General features: G+C 40.1%; 1 protein-coding gene across 1 annotated transcript; it reads left to right on the top strand.

Annotated features, from left to right (window-relative positions):
- Positions 1-184: 184 nt before the first annotated feature.
- Positions 185-23,929, top strand: LOC121604054 (CD151 antigen-like). The gene is made up of 8 exons (XM_041933452.1): positions 185-385; positions 4,518-4,602; positions 9,111-9,302; positions 16,968-17,042; positions 20,670-20,774; positions 21,959-22,117; positions 22,359-22,445; positions 22,563-23,929. The coding sequence occupies exons 2-8, from the start codon at positions 4,519-4,521 to the stop codon at positions 22,620-22,622; spliced, it is 762 nt and encodes a 253-aa protein (XP_041789386.1). The 5' UTR covers positions 185-385; position 4,518; the 3' UTR covers positions 22,623-23,929.
- Positions 23,930-24,742: the final 813 nt, after the last annotated feature.

Genomic DNA, 24,742 nt, shown 5'->3' with positions numbered 1-24,742 from the left:
TACACTCGACCCCTGGATTATGAATTAATATTATCGTCAAGTGTAGATTTTGAAGATTATACATTTGGACATAAATCCCTTAAAACACGCTTGTTTTCCACTTTCTCCCTCAGTATCTGCTCACTTCTGATAAGCATTGCCCCGGGACAGTAAAAAGGCGAGAAACATGCCAGGTGGCCCGGGGTGGAGTCAGCAGCAGCAGCTCCAGCAGCTCCAGCCTCACTCAGTCCGTGAGCTCAGCACTTTGATTTTCTAGCCTCCAGCCTCACCCGGCTGTCGGACAAGCCTCGATCCAAGAAAAGTGGAATGAAAACAGACGACATCTAGGAATAATTTCACACATTTTATCGCTCTACACCGAGAGAAAAGATCCCAGAAACGGCAGGTAAGAGAAAGCAGGAAGTGCTCCGTGAGTTACCTCGATGCTGCGCTAGCTCGTCCTGCGGTGTCGCATCGGCCAAACATGGCAGCGTTTGTCGTCTTTTGCGATACAGCCGAAACATTTCACAGCTTTGTACGAAAACGAGGTTACCAGACAAGTTTTTACCATATTTATCGCCGTCTTTAAAAGCTGGTCGTCTTTATGAAATAGGTCGTTTTCTCCACTGTTGTTTCAGCAGCAGCACGGAGGGCAGTTGAGGTTAGCTTGAGATGGGATGTAGCGTTAGTTGAAAATCATCGAGGAAACATATAAAGATGATCTTTATCAAGTTGGGTAGTCCTGTAAATTAATACAAGATCGAGTTACCCTGCTTAGATGGTTATTGTAAACTCAAACTCTATTAAAAACACGAGGACGTTACTTTATATTGGTTTTACAGCTGAGCCGTTGTTAGGACACAGTCGGGATTTGTAACGGAAATGTTTAGCTAGCATAACTTTTCCTTGTAGTCAGTGCTAGCAACGAAATATGTTTCATCTTCAGAACCACACATAATGATTTTTTGGCATCATTTTTGAAGAGCAGCTACTCGAACAACCTGGTTTTCTCTGCCACTGGTGTTTTTCCAGTCAGTTCAATGAGAGAGGTCACAGGTGTGATTAACGTGACTTCAGACGTGACTCACTTGAAGTTGGTTTAGTTCGTCACACCAGGTGTGAAGCTGTGTTCACACTGGTAGCACAGGATTGATTCACTCACATTCAAATCAGATCACTTGAACTATCTCTATAAACTAGATCATTTTCTTTTAAACAAAACATGAACTTTAAGCAAAAAGAGGTGAAGAAAAAGAATTATTTCGCACAGTCACAGCTTTTATTTGGGCCGTTGTCTACTAATTATATCTATCTGGATCTGACTCAGGATCTGTGTCTTACCACCACATCTAAACCCTCTCCTCTGGGAAATCCTGAAAAGAATACATTAAAGGTAGATCCATGTTAATTTGCATAAAGATGTATTGTAAACTGACCACATGCAGCATGCTGCTTTTTTGTTGTTCACTATGCTGGTGACACATTTGTCCCCTAAGACTTCATGGCAGAAATGAAACGTTATGGCAAATCACATGCAAGTAATCCAGATGTGGATCTAAGTTGAGTTGTGTCTCTGTGTTGCTGCTTAAATGAATGGAGTTATCCTTGTGTCCCTAAACTGATTAAGAGAGTATTTGACTTGGAAGTCATGTAGGTGAACAGTGGTGTTAGCCATGTATGTTGATATGAACGGACACAAAAATGTTACCGTAGCACAGATCCAGCATTTTCAAGATAAACACCTGAGAACTGAAATACTGAGCAATATAGTGTAAGCATCCTTGGCTGCAGGCTAGAGATGCAGAGACCCTGTCTACACCTGGCATTAACATGCATGTTGGGTGATCCAATCACAAGTGGATCACTTGTGTTCATATTTTGCTTCTATGTCACTGCAGCTAGCAGATCAAAGAGCCTCATGCACAGTTACAACATGTCGCCAGATTTCTTTCACATGGGCTAACAGCTAACATACATGTACGGGCTATTCCAGTTGTTGAAATTGGCAGGAAAAAGTCATTTGTGACTTGCAAATGAGCGCAGGACAAGAGGAAAAAGGAACTTGCTCTCCAACCACATACATGAGTGCTCCTCTCCATTTTTCCAAGCATTGGCACTGTCACCAAAACAACCACCAATGATGAGTATGTTCCTGGTACATCGGGACACATCAGCTTTTACACTACAAAAGATATTTGGTCAAAAGCGTCCTAGACCACCTCGGAAAGTGGTTTGCGTGATCAGATCATGATGCTTCTTGGTTTTAATTTCTACTTGTATTCAGCACAATCCACTTGTGATCTGATCACCCTGGATGTTCATGCCAGGTGTAAACGGGGCCAGAAACACAGTCAGCATCTCCAGGACATGTGTGCAAACCTGGGGTTACGTTATTGGCGAGAGCAGCTGAGTGATTTAAGTTTGTGGTTTTATCTTCCAAAATGCAACATTACCTTTTGTGAGGGTTTGTAATGTCTCCATTCAGAACATGGTGGTTTAAGCTGATAATTGTCATTTTTGTGCGGTTAAAACTGCAGTAATTTAGCCAATTCTTTGTCCAACAGGCATGAAAACTGCTAATCTGCAATATATGTAGCACTTAAATAAATCTATTTGGTCATGCAGATAATAAAAACTTTTCTGGACCTGTTCTAAGTATTTCTGCACGTTACTCCCTGGAGTAGACGAGACAGCCATTAGCTTACTAAATGCGATTTATGGTGAGTGTGTCAGACAGGTGGCACTTCTCGGCTTTATTTACCATCTTGTTTAATGTGCCCTTGAGTAAAGCTATCACATCCTGACATAAGGTAAAGCTAATAAGATGCATAGTTGTGAAACTCATTTGTTATCCAAAGTTAAACCCTTATTTCCTCTGTAGTGTTTTTCCATTTTCAAAAGAAAACATGTAAACTCTTTAAATAGTTTACCTACTCTTTTGACTCAGCTGTTTCCCATCCAGCCCTTATAAGTAAAGTAAGGAGTTGTCAATTAAGTCTTGTTTGAATTTCATTAACAAGAACCCGCTGAGAGGGCCCACCATAACAGATGGTCAACAGACAGAAGTCCAGTCACACTCACTCATTCATGTAGCGCTCACATCTGAACTGACAGTATTGTGTGTGTGGGGGTGGGGGAGCAGACGGGAGAGTCAGGAGTGGAGGCAGAGAGGTAGTGAGAGGAGGGCGAGTCTGGGCTTGACTGGCAAGTGAGCCAAGAAAATTGTAGAGTAAAAAAAAAAAAACGGCTGTGATACTTGGGTAACAAAGATGACATGAAAGCAGCGAGTAGCGGGCGATGTTCTGCATTGAGATCCATAAATCTTGCAAACATTGTGGTGAAAACACTCAAATTTTAATATTGTATCAAATGACTGTGGTTTAAAATCAGCGTTTTTTGGGATAAGCTTCAATCTGATCTCAGTCCTGTTTAAAAAAAAAAAACTCCAAGTGACATTTTTAACCATTCAGCTTAAGTGCAAGTCATCATTTTAACTTAAACTGCCTCTCTCAAGTTGATTTATAAAACACACCCAGCTAAAAATATTAATTTGCTGTTAAATGCAGATGAATTTTTTTGCTTCTAGAAGGGTTGGATGTTGCTACCAGGCACCAGGGAAGCGGGTGGTTATAATTTCCAGCCTTTGGCCGACTCTCAGCTCCTACTCAGTGCTTAGTCATGGATCTCTCTGCATACACACGTAATAACTCAGCTCACTGATTCTGCCTACACTGCTAATCTGATGCTTACTCCCCCATGTTCTGCATTAGCCCTGTAACATCTGATTTGTTAAAAGCACTTCACAATAAAGGGAAGGTTGGCTTTTATTTCAAGCTGTATTTCTATATCCTCTCTGCCTGCTACTGGTCTGCATTGTGCTTGTTTAGCTTATCATTAGCTTAATCATTGGGGTATCTTTCAAATAGGAACTGCAGCGATCAACAGAAAATACATGTGCAGCCTTTTTGGTTATTGATTGTTTCAGTTTTTCTTTTAAGCAGAAATGCCAAATATTCCATGTCTTTTGCTTCTCTTAGGAGTTTTTGTTGCTTTTCTTTGCCAGATAAAATGGTTTTGGTCTTTTGTGTGTCTGTAGCAAGTATCGAAAATAACACTTGCTGAAAACTTGAATCAAATTTTCACTCCGATTTGTTCTGATCTTCACTTATTCCTTGATTTTTGTTGAGTTGATCCAGATTTTAGAATGCATTTGCATGTGGGCAGCAGTTTTATGTTTTCGAAGTGAGGTATTACTTACTAAAAGTATTGGTTCATACTATTAAACTATTATCAAACAAATTTCTTGGCACATATAATGCTTGCAGAGAAGAGTTTTACATCCTGTGCAAACAAGTTGCCAATCACCACAAGAGTCATGTTTGTCACGTTTGTCTTTACTAACACATCTCTTCGTGGCAAAACTCAAGATTTTTGTCATTGCTCACAAGTTGACTGTAGTGAATGTGCTGAAGGAACTAAAAATGGCTCCTGCTATATGATATTGTCATGACTGACCTTAAATTGTCTGTCTTTTGCAGCATGGGGGTGTACGAAGAGAAAAAGGAAACATGTGGAACTATCTGCCTGAAATACCTCCTGTTTACTTTCAACTTTCTCTTTTGGGTAAGTTTCCATTCTGGCATTGTTGAGCCTGCACAGGGGATTTAATTGCCAAAATGCTTGTGTTGGTTTAAAGTGCTTCTCAAGCACCTGAAGGCTTTGGGCAGAGTTTTCCCAACATGCAGGCGTGTCTTAAAACTTTTATGATCTGGATATGTAGCTTACCTACAGTCTCTTTTGCCTGTTGGTTTTGGCGTCACTTTTATTGGTTCATAATAACATTGTACTCAACAAGGTAATTGCTGAGATCTTGGAACACAGTGAAAAGAAGTGGAATGAGGCAAGAAGCACAATCACACAGGTTTAATACACATCCCCTTTGGAAGCCATGCTTGGTGTATGCGGAAGAGAAAACAAAAGAGACTGAACAAATTATTTACCAAACTCTCTGTTGTGAGCGTGCATGAGAGTTTACAGGCCTGGTTCAACTTTAAACTCCTGCACTTGCTGTAGTTTTTCACCAACTCAGATTTCCTGAGACAGTTTGGTTGCACTTGCTTCAGGTTTTGCCTCCAAATAAAGTGGTCTAGCAGCAGAAATGATGCCCAAACCTGCAAAAGTAAAACCCAAACAGTTTTTAATGGAACTGTCCCTGAGACTGTATGATATCTGCCATCAGGACAGGGGCAGGGAAGAAGTAGGCCAATCAAATTGGTTTTATTGGTCACATGATTGGTTTAAAGTATGAATTTCCCTTTAACTTTTCAATTCATATGATTTTAAAATGACAGACCTAACCAATCAAGTTTTATTAATATGGAGCGCCCACACTTCAGCTCAGGCATTTAATATAACTGGATAACTAATTCTAACTGATCATCTTCAACTAATCACTCAGAATAGACTTCATGGATGGTCTGAGGCGTTGGCTTGATGCATTTTGCTGAAAATATATTTAAAAAATTTTTTTTACCTCATTTCCATACATCTGAGTGTGTTGACATGAGCTGTCTGCATGACTTGACAGAGCTGGCAGTGGTTCTGATGTGTACCAAGTCTGCTGCCTAAATCCAATATAAACAAATCTGTCCGACTCATGTGTTAAGATAAAAGAAGCCGGAGGGATCAACACAGGTCCTGGTCATTTCTCAGAGCCCTGGACAGCCCAAATTATGAAATTTATGAAACTGGAAGCAATTCAGAAAACACATCCAACCCCAGTCCCAATAGAGTTAATGAGATGATATTTCAGATTTTAACAAGCCGGAGCTAGAAAATATTGTGTTTTCTTTCACTGTACAAGGATAGTTGTACACATGCACACTGTGTGTTCTTGTATTGATGTGATTTTTTTTTTCACGTGGGACAAATAGAAGAATTAGCTGATGAAAGTCTTTCACAACCCTTCAACAAAGCCTTTTTATTCAAGCAGCAGATAAATGCCGGCTGCTGCTATTTCAGTTCACAGAATCAAAGCCAAGTTGCATATTTTTTACAGAGGACACAGAAGATGCATTCAAAGCCTAATTCCCCCCAAAACTTTCCAGTGTCAAGAATGTGGTGTTCCAGGAGGAAAGCACTACAAATAAATGAATTCATAACTTGAATGTTCTGCGTAAAATAAAGAGCCAAACATCAGTGTGGCAGCCTCACTGTCAGCAGACTCACTCGTTCTCAGTGTGAAATTGCACTTGCAGCTCGTGCCCATATGTGATAATCATCTGTCTGCCAAAGAATCAGATCTCTCTCAAACTGGCAGACAAAAAATGCTGAATTTTTCCAGTGCCAGATGCCAGAGTTACAGCCATATGGATGTTTCAGGACCAAATCAAATCTTTAGACTAAATTTGACTTCATATTTTCCAAATACTTTACTGAAGCAACATGTTTCACAGCTATTGAAAGCACAAAGTATTTCTGGACTGAACTTCAGACAACAAAATGAACACACTGAAACACTATAAAGTATTTTGCTGTCCATATACCTCAGGAATAACATATGGTCACTATGTCCTGTTTCCTACTGATGTGCTGTCCTTTGATTGAATTTTGAGGTGGACTCGACCCATCGTATTGAGTAAAAAAAGTGAATGTTTCTGCAGGATCAGATGGATTTCTGTTGGTCCTACTGTTTGTCTGCTTTTTGTTGGGGGCAGGGCACATGTAGGCCATGATAGGGATGCTTCTTCCTTCAATAACATCAGTAGACCTGGTAATGTATTAAAGGGACAGTCCAAGAATGATTTGGCCATACTGACTGAGGCTTTATCAGTTTATTGTCACTATGTATATTAAAAACTTTTAAAATTCAGTTTGGGTTCGATGTTTTCATTTGTAGTAGGGTGTTGCGTGTTCCTCCTTTTGAGGTTTCAGGTTGAAGTTGTTTAAGATTTTGACATTAATAAAACTTTTTTACATTTGATTCAAAATGCACAAATTCTAGATAAGTTTGACTTGAACGTGGAAGATTAACTTGAGTGACCGTCAGACCTCAAATTCATATCTGCTGTGTTTGTGAACATAAACAAACATTTTAATCTTGAAGGCCAAGGACTTAACTTTGAATGAGCAGTGCATTGCTATCTTAACAAAGCTCTGATTGCAGCACCAGTGAGTTCAAAGATTAAAATAAAATACAGAAAAATGAAATAAAAATGCATGCTTTTGTGCATAAAGACACTAAAGAAAATAGTGTCATGCAGCTAACAGGTGACAAGTATTCACTGTATTTGCCCTTATTAATTTCAGGCATCAGTTATGTCCCCTCCGTCTCCAGCAATAGTTGAAAGACTGCAAAAGACATTTTATGGTGGTCTTCACCCTCATTACCTGCTAGGAAAAAGAATTACACCCTATAGAAATCATGAATGTGCAAATACACTGACATGACATTACATTCACCTCAGTGTCCTTTCACTCAAAGCTCCAGTTTGTACCTCTTGCTGCCACTAGAGGTCGCCAAAGTACGAATTTCCCGTATGCAGCTTTTAATTACACTTGGGAAATAATCACTAATTCCTGTGGTTCATTGAGTTTTAACAGCAGATAAAGCCACAGCAAGCATCATGTTCACCACATGGAGTGATTACTGCAAACACTGAACCCTATTCTGCTTCTTGATACTGTGGTTCTCAGGGCTGGGATCTTTCTGTGGTTAGCGAGATGATATTTGGAGAGTTGTGACATGCTTTATGTAAAAAAAGAAAATATGTGTTGACGATTTAGTATGAATTTTCTCCTACGACTTTTTTATGTGTCATGTCAAATGCTTGATAAAATGAATAGTCTCTCTCGAGTCAAACTAACAGGTTGAAAACATTTTAAAGGAAAACAAATGTTTTGATTGAACTGTTCAGTTCTCACTTGCAGCTGGTTTTTAAGTGCTCATGAGAAAAAACATTGAGACATTGAAACAGTGCGTTAGTGGGAATGTATAAATTGTTCTGAACTGTGAATTAAACTGAGAATTAAACCACTAAAATGACCATCATATGCAATCATGATGACCAAAATATGCATCACAATTTAACAGGTAATTGCTGCTCCTGTTGAGTAGTTAGTAAAGCACTGTTACTTTTTAAAATAGTAATAGTAACTAAACTAAAATATTTTGCTCATCACTGTTGTTCTGTGTTTCTTCCCCTGTCTCTGGGTGTGGTACAGTCTGACTCAGTCTCGCCTCTCTAGCCATCCTCATCCCTTATAAATTAAATCTAAATTAGGCAAGCTGTTGGATTGATGGCTTTGGCATGCTGACAGATTGCTGTTGCAGCACCGCACCATCTGCTGACTCGTCATTGTGATATCTTATTAATTTCATTTTCCTCATATCCTCTTTAACTGTTGGCTTGGGTAATGCTGAAGATGTTGGACTATGACAGTTATATGCTGGACTGAGGCACTGATTTTTGTGCTTGTTTGTGATTACAGTTAGTTTGTCCTGTGGGCTTAAGGTTTCACTTCATGCTTTGTAATTTGTAAAAAGTTAAAACCACATGGTTGCTCTGTACGGTTAAAGTCAAAACCTTTTTAGAAGCTAGAAATTCTCCAACCAGCAACTGTGGGGAAAAAAAAAGTTTTAGGGCAGCAACTAACAATTACTTTATTTCTTAGTAAATCTGCCACTTATTTTCTTGATTAATCATTTAGTTTCTATATGATAAAAAATGCTGTTCACATTTTCTCAGTGCCCACAGTTATGTCTTCAATTTGCTTGTTTTTTTTTTTTCAGACCAACAGTACAAAACCCAAACCCATTAATTTTACTGTCATACATGACAAAGAAAAGCAGCCAATCCTCTCATTTGAGAAGATGAACGTAGAGAATTTTTGACACTATTATTAGAAAAATAACAGAAACAATAAATCCATTATCAGAATAGTTGCAGATTAGTTTTCTGCAGTCTGTCAATAATGCAGTCTGTCAATAATCAATTCATCACAAGCTGACTTGGGTGATAAATAATTTAAACCTTCACTTTTTGTCTCCTCACTGTGTGTACGTTGTGCTGCTTCGGGGACGAGAGTCTCATTGGCCGAGTGCGGACTCTTATCATGTGCTCTTCTCCCAGTTGGCAGGGGGCGTTGTGATGGCGGTGGGTGTTTGGACCTTGGTTGAGAAGAGCGACTACATCAGCCTTCTCTCCTCCAAGACCTACGCTGCCTCCGCCTACATACTGGTCCTGGCTGGAGCCATCGTCATGGTAACAGGCGTGCTGGGCTGCTGTGCCACCTTCAAGGAGCAGAGGAGGCTACTGCGAGTGGTAAGAGATCACGTCAGGATAGAGACATAATAGAAGCCACACACAGCAGACTTGTGAAAATATATAGGAAGAATGTGCTATACATGCTTATTTTTTATATATAGTTACTGTTTCACTCATGGCTCTTGGAAGATGTGGAAAAAACATCCAAACATGTTAACTGCCTGGTCAGTGGTTGGGAAATGAACCCTAATACTGAAAAAAATGTTGTAAGATAAATATTATAGGTATAACAACTCAACCCATGCTCGTTATTCATTATGAAAAATACCAGTCTTCAGTTTTTTACTACCTTGAATTGAGTTAACTTTATTGCCATTTTGAAAAATATTGTTGGGAACTTAACAAGCACATTGTGCTGAGAGGACGTATAGGACATTCAAGACAGCACACAAATAATAAGACATTTTAGAATACAAAAAAAACACAAACCAAAGACCAAAAAACATACAGTACAAAATATTTACCGTTCAAGAGGCACAAGAAATGTACTTCTTTTCAGTGTGCTCTTTTCAAAATGTACACCTGTCCAGGTACAAAACAATGGAAAACACTGGTTCTGTATCACCTAGGACAAAACAGAAACTTTCTGTCTTGTCTCCACCCAGATGGCTAACTAGCGTATTGTTGCAAGAAACAAAACATTTTGTATGTGGTGATACTGAGCCGATGTGAAGCCGTAAAATACATCTACTGTAGCAGTAAATTACGTACTCAGACTGACTCTGTGAACAGAATATCACTTAAAAAGGGGCAGGACTGCATATTCTTCAGCAGGATGGACATTAGTTGATTTGGCCACTGTGGTCATCGTAGGCAAGTAAATCTGGGACACTGTGTAAAAAAGCAGTAGTTTTTGGTGCCACACACACAAACAGACACACACACACACACACACACACACACACACACACACACACACACACTGAGAGCCAACCAAGGCCGTGATGTCAGCCTCAGTTGCATTCCAGGTCGGACAAAACAAGAACTTCACACAGTAGGAGCGTGTGTGGCCATATTTGATTCAGGCACACTCTGTAAACAGCACCGGGTTTGCCAACAGAGACACCTGCGTGGCACTAGAACCAGCTCAAAATACAAACACACAGAAACACTGTACTATTCACACACTCATGAGCAAACACACACAGCTCAGGCCCTCTTCCACACATTTCAACATGGTAAATGTACGCATGCACACCACTGTGGGTGTAGCTGAAATGTTTGTGTCGTATAAGCTTTGCAAGAACGTGCGTCATCTTTGGCATCATCCACTTTTCACTGGAGACGAGTCCACAAGAATCCGGCACTGCCAGATATTTTCATCTCGGGACGAAGCAGATGCCAAAATATAGCCAATTTCCACCAGGTGTAGTTATATGTAGCATTCATGAAGTAGCAAGTGGGACAAGAATAGCATTAGGGTTGGCAAGATTTTCCAGTGGCTGGTGATTGCCAATGTATTTGCACAGGTGTGGAGGCTTTAAAATATAATTGAAAAGTTTGTAGAATTGTGAGCGATAAATGAAGTTCCCTCTCTGTCCAGATTATTTGATTTATAACTCGGCACTTGTGTGTAAATGGAATGTGTGCACCACCTCTTTTGAAACGCTCGGTGCATCCTGAACAGTCGAGATTAGGGCAATGAATCACACGGTAGAAATGAACTTGTCGGCAAGGAGAGATGCTATCGGGATTGTTAAAGAGGGCAAACATAAGGGCAGGCATAGGTGGGGGGAGAGAGGTAAAGTAATTGTTTTTCTGTATCTGCTGAGAGTGCACGAGAGCAGCAGTGATTGGCGACACTGTCCTGTAACCTAAAGGTCACAAGTTGCCGCCATAGCATCACCAGATACTCTGCAGCATTAGCTGTGCTGCTTAAATAAACTAGCTGCAGCCGATTAAAGGGATGGCCATATCAGATTTCCTGTAGTTTTTGTAGTTCCGTGCACAGGACGAGGGGTGTGTTTCTACAAACACACAGCTTTGTTGTTTTCTTAGAGAAAAGTGACACAACAGTAATGACTCAGAGAGAGGAGGGAGAAACTTTTTCCTTCCAAGTGGCAGAGTCAAATGGAAAGCAGTCCTAACAGAGGCTGGATCCACCTGTGGAGAAACTGACTTCATGCAGTTTGACCCGACATATTACAAGTCTGTGTGTCTCAGCCTCTTCTCTGCCTTTCTCTTTAGTTAGCTTGTCTTTTCTGACTTTATCTGCTTTATGTCTCTCTTTATCTTCTTTATGTCTCTCTTTATCTTCTTTATGTCTCTCTTTTTATTTCTCTATGCTTCCCTGTTTTATCAAAAAAGATTTTTCAGCACTAATGTTATAGATTACATTTATTATGATTATAGCTTTTGGTTTTTATTGGTTTTTAACTTTTTTTTTTTTGAGAAAATCTCCATCACAGTTCCCCAACCCTCAAGGTGGCATCTTCACTTTCTTGTTTTGTCCGACCAGCTGTCCAAAACCAAAAGGTATTACATTTACAATTTAAAAAAAACAAAAACAGAGAATTACAAAAGCACCAATATTTATGAATTTTAATTTTCTGTCTATTGATTAATCTTTTTTAATTTGGAACTTCATCTATAATACAGATATTTTGTCCAAAACAAGGTTTAAATAAATGAGCAAAGAGACACAGGACAGCACTTTTTAAGATGCTATTTACAAAGAATAATACTGTGTGTACAATGTCAAATTGTCAAAATAAGGAAAATGACAATTATTTAAAATATATGACTGCATTTGATTACTATTTTAATGTTTTTTTTATTTTAATTTTTTGAAAGCGGTGAGAAATAATCACAAGAGTGATGGTGTGATGTTTCCTCAGTGTGAGCATTTACTGGAATGACAAAAATAGTGTGGTTTCCCCCAAGTATGTGGGTGGAGACAAAAGCAATCAATTCCAGACTAGCAGCTTAAGACTGTCTTGCAGATCGCATATACAGTATTATAGCTAATCTTTTAAATATAAAGAATGAAATAAGCAACAGGTTTTTACTGCTTTTAAGCAATTTTTAAGACATCTTATGAATTGTTTGTCATGACTGTATGATCTTTTAGCCTTATCACAGTCATTCCTGCTCATTGAAAGTCATTTTTGTACGGTCCTGACTATCACAAATATAGCTTGGTTGACTCTGTGTGTAAATAGCTGTATGGAGAGAAGTGTTGGCATCTTGTTTTAAAGGTGCTCTATGTTAGACAGTATCGTCCACACAGAGAAGTGTTCAGTGCTCAGTTTGAAATCTGTGCACACCTTCTGTGTGTTTTTTGAATGCATGGTGCATCTTGAAGAGTTGAGATCACAGCCATGAATCACAGAGAAGGAATGAAGTTGTCAGGAGGAAGGGAGGATCGCAAGAGATTGCCAAAGATGGAGAACTGTGTGTGTGTTGTGTGGTGTTGTGCGGGTGTGTGTGTGTGTGTGTGGTTGACTTCAAGTCATGCATCAGGGGACGCAAATTCATGGAATGACATCTTGTCGCTACATCTTGGAAGCATTAACATTTTTCACTCATTAAAACTCTTCATCTTCATCCAAAATCTTTTATTTATGAAGTACAAATCATCCATAAAACAACAGCCGACATCTCTCGCTTTCATTCTATAATTAATCTAACTGATCGTTTTATTTCCTTTTTTAAATATCGTCCACCTGCCTTTGCTGGCATTGGTGAATTGTGAGCACCGTTTCCTACTTGCTTTGAAATATTTGCAATGTGTGTGACCACATGGATGATACAAGAGGCCACCATTAAACCTCCTATCATACCTACTTGTATTTAGTACCAGCACACTGATACGTACAGTATGTCTAAGGAGAATTGACATTAAATCTGACAAGATGTGTGTGTGTGTGTGTGTGTTATTAATGTGGCGCACCCGTTGAGAGGTTTGATTCAGAGCTGAAACAGATAATCCAGTAGTAGATGGATTATTTGTTTCAGCTCTGCAGCTAGTTGATAGAGAGGTGTTCAGTCATGATTCAGCTCAGCAGCTGACTGATTGACTCATCACAACAGTGTTGCAGCCAAGGGTGAGAGTCTCTTGGCATCTTACCATTCCATTCTCATGCAGAGGATTGCGATGCAAAAACGTTTTTCAATGCAGCAAAATTTTTGATATCTATAAATATCCGATTTTATCTCACTGTGTGACTACTTGCTTCTTTTAAAACGTAGCCTGTGATCTATAATTAGTTTATTTAGACACAACTTTTATATAGTGGGTCTTATTGTTACAGGTGATCATAATGCTGAAAATGTGTTTTTAGATTTCCTGTATCGAGACAATGTTTCGAGAGAATCAGTTTTCCCCCGTGTACCCCACCCCACTAGTTGCAGTGTTGTTCAGTTTTTACACACAATAGCCACACTTCACGGCCAGTGAGACAACAGGCTGAAGTTAGTTTGATAATCAGAGCTATTGGACACAGGTTAATTGAGTCTGCATCAAGGTAAATTTAGTCTAATGTTCCAATTGATTTAGCTGTATGAGGCCAGAGAGTCCACCATATAGCCAAAAGGTCCCTGGATGACTCCTTTCAAAAACCCAGCACGTGTCCAACCCTTATCTCTCTGTTTAAAGTCACCTTCAGTGTGACTCTGAACTCCTGCTTACTCAGTAATTGTAAAGGCAGCAGTACACTTCTAATGAAGTCTGAAATAGAAACACAGTCAAACACAGAGCTGCATACAAATGTGTGTGTCTCTCTGCAGTTCTGTGTTGTTCCTTTATGTTCACTGGATGCTGGTGGAAGTGCATGAAGGTGAAGGAGGAAAGAAGTTACAAAACCTCTGGAGTAAAACAGTTGCTGTGAAAGAGGAATACAAAATGCCAAAGTAACTGTTCAGATATTTTCAAACTACCACAGCAAGATGAGTGTGAGTTTACCGGGATATATAAAGACACAGACCATAAGTATGGTAGTATTACAAAAACTGGCCCTGCTTAAACTCAGTTGTCCTTGTTTTCAGCGACCCTGCAGAGATTTTCTGCACAGATGTTTGCAAGACATCACCTCAGGTAGAAGAGCAGTTACCTCACTGACAAATAGTCGTGAGATCAGATCCTACTTTGTATCGGTGTTAAAGATACAATATTAAAAAAGAAATCAAATCACAGTTGCACCTAATTTTAAGTCACCTAATGGTAGAAAGGTGTTTATTTTTCATTCTATAGTTGTAAAGACTATTGTCCTACTAACTACTACTTTTCTGCCTGATGAATATTTCAGTTTCAAAGCCATGGATATCAAGTTTTGAGGAAAGAAGTAAACCTTGATAACCATATTAGCTGACAGTTGTTTTTACACCAGGGTTGTGATAGACATTTCCTCAGGCAGAATATTTTACATGAACACTGCTATCCCCATTCCAGAAAAGTTGAGACACTTTGTAAAACATAAACAAAATGTGATAATTTTCTAATCCCTTTTGACATATACTCTATTGAAAACACTACAAAGACAATAGATTTAACGCTAGAGCTCATCAGCTTCATTGATTTTAGTAAATATCTGCTTATTCTGAATTTGATGCAGCAACATGTTTCAAACAAGTTGTGAGAGGAGCAACTAAAGACTGAGAAAGCTGTGGAACGCTCCAAAAAACACCTGTTTGGATCATTCCACAGGTAAACAGGTTGATTGGTAACAGGTGATAGTGTCATGATTGGGTATGAAAGGAGCATCCTGGAAAGGCTCAGTGGTTCACAAGCGAGGATGGAGCGAGGTGCACCGCTTTGTGAACACATGATCGTATAAAGGATGCTACTACATGGGCTCAGGAACACTTCGTAAAACTTGTAGATTGTCAGCAAACAAAGTTCATTTGCAAATGACTGCATTATGCTTCTGTTTATCAGGGTTGCATTATCAAACATGGCAGTGACAGTAAATTGTAAAAAAAAAAAAAAGCATAAAATGAAATGGAAAACTTAACTGGAAATGTGATTATTATAAATAAGTATAGATAAAAACAGTTGCAGCAAAATTGTTTGTATTTAAATATATGCATGCAGTGCTGTTATCCGAGATTGGCAGATATTACCTGTCTGCTGATGCATCTGTCAAGCTTTTTTGGACCAGTATGATGTATGGAACAGCTCTGATTTAGGGCAGACCTTCAGGTAATGTGCTTAATTATTGCTTTATTAGTTTAGTTACTTAGTACAGTAGTATTTTTTGAATGAATCAAACCAAAACTAATCAAATCATAGGAGGAGTGTAAGATTTTGTAATGCATCAAATCTTAAAGGGTGTGATATCAAAGTATAATTGGATCTTTGCACACCTTCTTTACTGTTATAGGTTTGATTCTTTGTATCTCACTTTTATATATATATATTGGGTATGTGTATCTGTTGCCGTACCATCAACACAACATCAAAATGCATCTAAGAGTCTGCTCAGCATTCAGGCTCAGAGCCGCTCAGAGATCTAATCAGCCCAAGCTATCAAATCAAAGACCAAGTCCACTTTACCGGGCTGATTTTCTCTCTCTGATAGCAGCGGGCCAGAGGAATTTGGGTCAAGGTTTTGTTCTGATAGTATCTCTTCTTGTCTTTAATTCTGAAGAAACTTGGCATGAAAGCAGACCTTCCCCCTAACTCCCATGGGCCTGGTCACGAATCAGATACCGACGATAAACTCTGGGCTGCAAACCTCACTTTAAAGGCACATGGTGTGAGATGTGCCACTGTGCAGTGACTCAATGTTTGGCTTTAATTGACCAGCTTTGAGCAAAAGAGCTGGACACCAAAAAGCACAAAGGAGTTTTACCTCAATTTGCCGAACTTGAAGTTCTGTCATCTGTTGTGAGGCCTCTTTTTATGAGCTGGCACAGTTGTACATGTACTATGCACTACTATTGCCAGTTTATTAGTTACACCTGTATAATGTGATGCAATCCAGAGCATCAGCCCTGCAATAAAATCCATCATTGTGTTTGATTGTATTACATTTACATATACAGTATGCAGGTGATAGAACAGGTGGACACAAACACTGCTGGATGTGTGAATAAGCAGCTGCTAACAAATACGTTCTATGTCAACCTAAAACATGATATGTCAGTATGGTGTTCTTGTCGCAGTTGCTTCTGCTGTGGCCAAAACATTCAGTTCTGTACTAACAAATCAACGAAAGACTTATTAAAGTACTTCAGACCTCAGTCAAGCTGTGACTGCCAATGAATGACAGCAAAAGGGTTAGAGATGTTTCTGGAGCTGTTTCATCACCATCCACAATTAATTTAAATTTGTTCCAGCTGTGAGCAGCTCCTCCATTTGTGTTTTGTGCATTCCATCTTGGGAGACTAGTGCACATCAACAGAAATCGTAAGCGTTGTTAAATATGCATCTCGACTGTAAAGTACATACCCAAAACCTGCTTAGAATTAGTATGTTTGAAACCGAGGCCGAAGGCAGTCGGAATGTATTTATGAGCCTCGCTTGCTGTCAGTTGTTTCAAATTCTAATTAACAGCTCAGTAGAATGTGACTTTCGACACTATATGTTTCGATTATGTTTAAACTACCTTTCTAGCAGTGCTGCATGTGTGACTTTAAATGCAGCTGCATCGGATGTTTAAGCCACCTGTCACCTCATCACATTACGATCCACTAGCTATATTTTCTTCTCCTCCTCCGCAGTACTTTGTCCTGCTGCTGTGCATCTTCCTGTTGGAGATCCTGGCTGGCGTTCTGGCTTATATCTACTACCAGCAGGTATTATTTATTTATTTATTTACATCCTTTCAAATATGTTTTACAGCCTGGGATTTGTGTGCCAGATTGTGTACATGTTACGATGGAGGAGCTGACAGCTGTCAGATATGGGAGGACTCGATGCTGATTTCAAATGACAAAAAAGTAATTTAAAACTTGACACAGAAGTTAGGATTTGTTTTAAGTAACAATACAGTGGTGACTGAATTGGGTTTGCAGATTTCATAGTCAGGGGATCTCATGAGTGCTGTTATTTTTTGTGTTCTGATACACATTTTTGATTAATTATCTTGTTTATTGTCAATGACTGTCAAAAAAAAAGGTCTTGGTGGACTGTATACAGATTCCACTATAATACAGAAAATGATCATGTTATATAAAAACCTGATGTCTGTGAGTGTAGCAACGATGATAAACTCCAGTAAAACCTCAACAGAGCATGCTTGGTATATATTTAAAGTCTCTCAGTCTAAGCACGTAGTCAAAAAGGTTGTAATAAAACACAGACGACTGTTTCAGCTCCCACATGGCATGTGCTGCGCTGTAATTTTAACCACGACAAAACCAGCATGAGAAACGAGATCGCAGGCGAGGAATGTAAGACTGCCCATTAAAAATACAAATATCAGACCGGCCATATTACTTGTGGTACATTTAGTGCAAATGGAATGAAAAATGCCTCCAGTAGTACACATAACAAAGCTAAATGCACTGTGTCAGAATCATTTAAAAGCATTTTGTTATGATTTTGAACTGAAATGCACTGGAAAATGATAAACAAATAAATGCCTAAATGCCCAAAGAGAGTAAAAACACTGCTTGTCACTACAAAATGTGTTCCAAATATACACAGCTCTGCTTACAAGTGATTATTTTCTTATCTCATGTACTGTAATGTAAAAACTCCCTCAGCCCCCCTCTGAACATTTCAGCTCTGCCATTGACGAGTTATTCTGACTGTACTGCAAGAAGTTACAAATGAGATTTTTTCTTCATCTCGTGTAATTTTAACATGATTTTGCTCTCCACCTGCATCAGTCCCACCCTGACTAGTCTTAAAGCCTGGTGGCTTGTAGCTCAGTAGCAGGCCTTTTCTCCATCTAGAGGTGCTCTGCTATCATTTAAATGTCTCATTCATTTCTAATTCTCATGTGAGCAGCAGCCGTCACTGAGCTCCTTGGCTCTATCCTGCTTCCTGAAGCTCAGTCTTATTCACTCCTGTCAGAAGATTCTCTACAGAGCTCTGCTGTAGGGCTGAGTGATATGGCAAAAAATATGATCTCAATAAAAGGAAAAAAAAAACCTTATTGATCAATATTGATATTTATCACAATATTTAATTTGATAATGCTGCCAGTTTGAAGAGTATCTTGATAATGACTGAAGCCTGAAAACAGATTGTTAACATAAAAAATAAAAAAAAAATAGACATTTAACTGCAAACACAGCTTGGTTTAGGATATATTTTGTGATAGAAGAACATGTTGGATAACAACTAAATAAAAAACATGCCTTATCTTCCTCAGCAAAACAAAACAAGTTGCACAAGCTTGTGACTTTTAAAATAAAGGTGTGATGCTGGGATGTGACCTTTTCAGGTGATAAAGATTTGTTGTGTTTCCGTCTTGGTTGTCAGTGACCGATCGTAAATTTTGCAGACCGTCTTAGTGCTTCGTTGACACTTTTGAGATGTTTGATATGTTTAAAACAAAGCGGGTGTGGATGAAGAGGCAGCAGGTTACTGCTGGCAGAAGACGTCACATTTCTGTTCTGCCTGTTCAACAGGTGTTTGATAAGTTGATCATACTGTCTCCCTTTGGTCTTAACTATGGATAATGAGCGTTATCATCGCTGACTCCAGTAATATATATCCTAAAGTGTTTCATTCCCTGCGCTGTGAGCTCTACTCTGAAGCTAACGCTGCTGTCCACTCTGTGTGATCAGCTCAGCCCTGCAGAGAGGCTGCAGACTGACGACTGCGGCGTTTATTTCTGCTGTGTGAGGCTGTTAGATCTGTCCGTATCACGCAAAAAAGGTGCAAAATTTGTCATCAACATAAATTCTGTCACACTCCCCTATCAAGATTGTTTTAGCGCCCAGCCTTACTTTAAAGCCACTCTTCTTCTCTCTCTCTATTCCAATTCCCTTGTTGTCATTCCTCTGTTTCCTCTCTGGTTGCAACTCACTCACAGACACATTTATTCATGTTTAGCAAGCTGCAGATTACCAATAGGAGAAGCTTTTCGCTCATTGTTCTCTCAGCTCTACACATGTCAACTGGCTCCACCTAAAGTGAAGGAAAGTAACAGCAGCTGCTCATGTAAACATGTCAGTGTTACCTCCATCAGCTAAAGTAGTAACTACTGCACCTTTTCTGGCACCTGCAGCCAACAAGCACAATACTTGTTCTGCCTATTAATTAGAATATAATGTTTATATAAAAAGGAACATCCTTGTGTCACAGTAACCTTCAGAGGATGATAGATCTAAATAAAATCAGCATGTGGCTATAAAACTGGCTTCACTTGGTGTTGACAGAGATCTCGTCAGTGAATTTATAATTTCCTATATTTCCTTTTCTACGTGTGAATGTATGGCCTGAGGTTAACATCGAGCTTCGTCTGACACAAGTGAAGCTAGAAGTTAAGCTTCAAGCAATGTCAAACAGTCAACTGTCCAAGTCAACCTATTCTGCAAGTAAACAGAAATATGTAGAGAACACATAAAGTTCTTTCCAGTATCCAGCAAAACAATATGCTCATTCATAAAACTTATATTTAAAATGTAACAGATGTCAAACACCAGTCATGAAAAAGAATCCTATTGCAGCTGTAGCACTAGTTGCCTTCAGGTGACAGTAAAACAGCGGATGCTATTACCGTTTTTGCCTGTAGATGGCGCACATTTACACATGACCATCAGCACTTCTGTACTGCTGCTGTTACTTTCCTCGTGAATCGGTGGTCCAGGTTGGGCTGGAACAGCCTGCTTCACAGCCGTCGTCTGAACAGATGCTTGAACTCTTGTTCGCTGGTTAATGCCACATGACGCTGTTCACTCACACCGGCGGTTTCTACTCATTGAGCCATTATAAATCTTGAATTGCTGTTTTTACTTCACTGTCGCAGTGTCGCAGTTTCCCAAACTGTCAACAGGTAAAATGAACAGCTAACCCCACCCCACCCCACCCGCCCCTCCTGTTTCCTCCTCCTCTTCCTCTTTGTCTTCACCTCCCGTCTCTCATCTCTCTGCCCTCCCTTCCTCTCTTCATCATTCTTTCCCTTGATATCTCCTTCACGCTTTGATTTACAGTGGTTTCCCAGCTGGCTTGTTGCCATAGAAACTGAGCCCCCCAGACCTGCTGCTCCTCCATTGAGCGTTTTCTGCTACTGGTATAGAGAACAAAAAAACACCGACTTCCTCCGCCTTCGCCCCGGTGTCGTCTGCTCCTCTGTTGTTAGAGCTGCTGTCCATGACATGTATCGCCAAGAGAGCGTTTAAAGTCTGTCTGCTATAAATCTCATCACTAACAGAGTCAACAACTGCAACTAATTCATCACTTGGTAACAGCCTGAGATTTTTGTGTCGCTGTGTAGTGCATATATCTGTGCCTTTGTGTCTGAACAGTTGAATGAGGAGCTGAAGCAGAATCTGAGGGAGACCATGACCCAGAAGTATCAGCAGAGCAGCCACGAGCAAATCACCAGGGCTGTGGACAAGCTGCAGCAGGAGGTGAGTGTCTGCGTAAAAGGATGGATAGATGGATGGATACAGCTGCCAATTTCACAAGGTGGAGGGTAATCTGATCTTACTTTTTAACACAAACACTGAAATGACAACTAATGTTTACTTTAAGAGTAATCCAAGAAAACTGGGTGTATTTAGGTTGCTGTTGTCATCCACACAATCATAAGTGAACCAGAGCTTCGAAGCAAACGTCACATGGACTCACATGTGGCTTGTTGATTGGACAGCGTTTGGTGACCTATCATCCCATCAGATTAGAGATTTTGGTGATGAGGGCGAGTAGAAACAAATCCGATTCAAGTCCCTCTGACTTCAGCTAAGGATGATGGACTCGCCTGCTCTCCCTGCTGTTATTTAGCCTCTCTTTTCCTCACACCAGTTGACAGCACATGAAGGAATGAATAAATCTGAGCACCAGTTGAGGCTTCAGTTGGTTCATTTTCTCTATGCTCAATTTTTTAAGTATGAGATGCCCCAGGCTGTCAGATGTCATCATTTATTCCTTGCTCTTTATTCTAAACGTGTTTTAAATTCTGAATAATTTTCAAGAATTTGTGTGGACTCGTCACATTTTGGGAAATATTTGCTATCTTGCTCAGAGTTAGTTGAGAGGACTTGCACCACTCTCACGTCTGTCTGTTAACTATGGAGCTACAGCCAACAGCCGGTTAGCTTAGCTTAGCATAAAGACTGGAAACATGAGGAAAAAGCTAGCCAGGCTCTGTGTAAAGGTAACAGAATCCACCACCAATACCTCTAAAACTCACTACTTAATGTGTTATATCTCCTGTGTTTGAGCAGTACAAGCGACTCATTGTAAAAATGGCTTCATGATTGGGAGTTGTTGTCATGTAGCCAACAGATTGCATAGAGGAATTGTCCCATACTTGACCACCTTTGGGGACAGACAAGCTAGCTAGCTAGTTTCCGTTTCCAGTCTTCACGGTAAGCTAAGCTAATTTACTGTAGAGGTATCAGAGTAGTATCAATCTTGTCACATAGCTGTTGGTAAAGAAGAAAATAACAGGCAAATTCCACTGAAGTGTGAATGAAAAATGATCATCCATTGGTGTAAAGCAGCTTGTAATGTTTCATATTAAACTTTTTACGCTCCTTTTCTTCCATCAAAATTCCCCTCTTAAGATATCTTCTCCTCTGTCTCCTGTCAGTTCAAGTGCTGTGGCAGCAACAGTTCATCGGACTGGGCTGAGAGCGTCTGGATTCGCTCCAGAGACGCAAACGGCAGAACGGTGCCTGACAGCTGCTGTAAGACTCCCACTGAGCTCTGCGGCCGCAGGGACCACCCATCCAACATCTACAAGGTGGAGGTGAGCGGGTGAAGGGTGCTGGGGGGCGTCGGAGGGGTTGACTTTTCAGCGCGGGTGGCTACATCAGTATTTCTGTCATGTCTCAGTATGTCAGCGGGGAGATTGTGTGATGTACATGGTGCAGAGAAAGGAGAGCTGTCACATCCGAACCGTATACATAACATCTGTGTGCGCTGAGACTTCAGCAACACTCCCACGTCAACTGATGCAACATAAAGACTCGCTTTGTTCTCCCATTTAGGGCGGCTGCATCACCAAACTGGAAAAATTCATCCTGGACCATCTGAAGATCATTGGAGCAGTGGGTGTTGGGATTGCCTGTGTACAGGTGAGCAAAGGCCTCTGCTTTTTCAATACACATAGAGCAAACATTAAATAAACGGATGACCATAGAGATTGCAGTTTTACTATATTATGTTTCCCTTCTCCTCCATCCTATTCCCAGATCATAGGGATGGTGTTTACATGCTGCCTATATCGAAGTCTGAAGGCAGAGCCATACTAAGAGAAGCAGAAGAAGAAAAATGTGTGGGTGAAGGAGGTAACTTCATCACCACTTGCCATTCTCAAATAGCCCATAGGTTCTTTTCTTTGTGCCCCGCACATAGGGGAAGGAAAATTTGGCAAGGGATCAAATTACACATCTGAGGATCTCATTTTGGTAAACAAAGGGTGGAAAAACACCACCAGGTATCTTGAAGTAATTAGGCACTCAAATTGCAGTCTCAGCTACATCTTCAAGATCACAGCACTGTGAGAAAAAAAAGCCTCTGAGAGAAACTGATGGGAATTTTAGCACAGATTGTGTAAATTAGTGTAGGACGGCCTCCTTGGGACTAAAGCATTGTAGTATTCTTCCACTCGGATTCCCTCGAAGTACATTTATGTTTGTCGGCCAGGTGCCGCACCCGAGAGTGGCGTAAAGATCAGCGGAGTAAAACCGGCACTTTGCAGAAAATGTTAATCCTGGTCGCAGCAGCTTCTCTTCCCCAGCAGCACGGTTTAACAAGCCTACCTCTGGGGCCCCATGCAACTGCAGCAGCATTTTGTTACCACGCTCTCTAGCCAGCCATGCATTTAAAATATTTGTTCAGTTGTGGCCTTTTTAAACTTTTGAACTGTTAGGTTTTATGTTGTGTAAATGATTATTTTCTGTAACATTTGAGGGGCTTTCCTTTGAGCTGCGAAGCTTTGTTGCCTAATGTGTCTTTGTAGTGACACGTTGCTGTTTTGATCATGTTTTTAATCATCTCTGCCACCTTAAAGAGCTGCTGAGGAGAAGGACACAAAATCTATCACGAGTGAAGGTGCTTGTGCCTTGCTCAACAGCATAACTATTTTGTTTGACACAGCGACGCCAGCATTTTAACCCTGTGTGTACTCTAAGGTGTAAAGGTTGATGTTAATGAAGAGATTTGTGTTAAGAATATATTCAAGCAGTGCCACTAATTCTCATAAGAAAGTGCCTCATGTTTTTTTTTTTTCTACAAGGGATTTATCCACTGATACCAAAGTTGTCAAGCGTAACTTTGTGTAAGGACCTGCTGTATCTCTTCAGCCTTTCTCACTTATCTACTGATGTCACTCTTTTTAGATTGTTTTCCTAAATGAAGATTTTGTTTACTTTTCTATAGACCATAAGTATATTATTGTATTTAACAGACACATGGTAGGAAATGATATTCACTCACTGTTAGCAATGATTTTTTTCCTATGTGCCTCAGAGACCACACTAAATTAATCTGCTGTATTTCTGTCTTTGTGATAATCCAGGAATAATTTTAGTTCGAATAAACACTGATCAACACTTCATTTTGCTCCCGCTGTGTTTGCTCTCTCAGCAAAAGTCAAGCCGCCAACAGACAAAACGGGTATTTTAATAACTAAAAACAGCAGTACTGCTCGAATGCCGAGCGGCGTCCTTCACCTCACAGTTATCAGGTCATGTCATCCCACAAACTGCCAAAAAAACCATTCTTGTGTGAAGACAAAACCACGTGCCGGTAACCAGTGGCCCTTACACAATTGGCACCAGCTTACAGGTGCATTAGTGTATTAACCCAAAGTCAATTCCCTAATGTTACTGTACTGTGTTGATGTCGATTTGGGATGTAAGCCATATTCCTGCTGCCGGAGTGTATTACCTATACAATGACAGCTATACGGCCTGTAATGGGAGTTATTCTGCTGTTGGAAGCAAGGCCAGCTCATCTGACCCTCTGTGTCGTTGAGAGAGGCTGAACATCGGTGTCATAACAGCGAACGGCAGCAATTACTGTGTGCAAACACAGGGAGGCAGCACGCGCCAGGCTTCCACACCACAACACCACACTGATGAAAACAGCTGGTGAGAGTGTGTGCATAACACCCAGAGGCTATTGAGGATTACCCCCTCCCCAAACACATTCGCACTCTCTCCTAATTCAGAATGGCAGAAGAGCTTTAACATGGGTTCCTGGAGCGTTCAGGAGGGGGAAAAAAGGGAAATGAGGCTTTTTAAATGTGCTCACAATGACAGAATGTCACTTGGATGTTGAACTTCACCTGCTTGCATTTTGTTAGTGAAGCATACAGTTTATTCATTCAGGAATATGCTGTGCTGTGTAACAAACTGAATAAAAATGG

Source organism: Chelmon rostratus, chromosome 1 (genome assembly GCF_017976325.1).
Source record: "Chelmon rostratus isolate fCheRos1 chromosome 1, fCheRos1.pri, whole genome shotgun sequence".
Taxonomy (NCBI): Eukaryota; Metazoa; Chordata; class Actinopteri; order Chaetodontiformes; family Chaetodontidae; genus Chelmon; species Chelmon rostratus.
This window is presented reverse-complemented; position numbering and strand designations above follow the sequence as displayed.

Excerpts from the sequence above, each read along its gene's own strand:
- LOC121604054 (XM_041933452.1), top strand. The coding sequence starts at position 4,519 with ATGGGGGTGTACGAAGAGAAAAAGGAAACATGTGGAACTATCTGCCTG. Across the intron at positions 17,043-20,669 it reads CTTATATCTACTACCAGCAG|TTGAATGAGGAGCTGAAGCA; the intron begins GTATTATTTATT and ends GTGTCTGAACAG. Across the intron at positions 22,118-22,358 it reads CCAACATCTACAAGGTGGAG|GGCGGCTGCATCACCAAACT; the intron begins GTGAGCGGGTGA and ends TCTCCCATTTAG.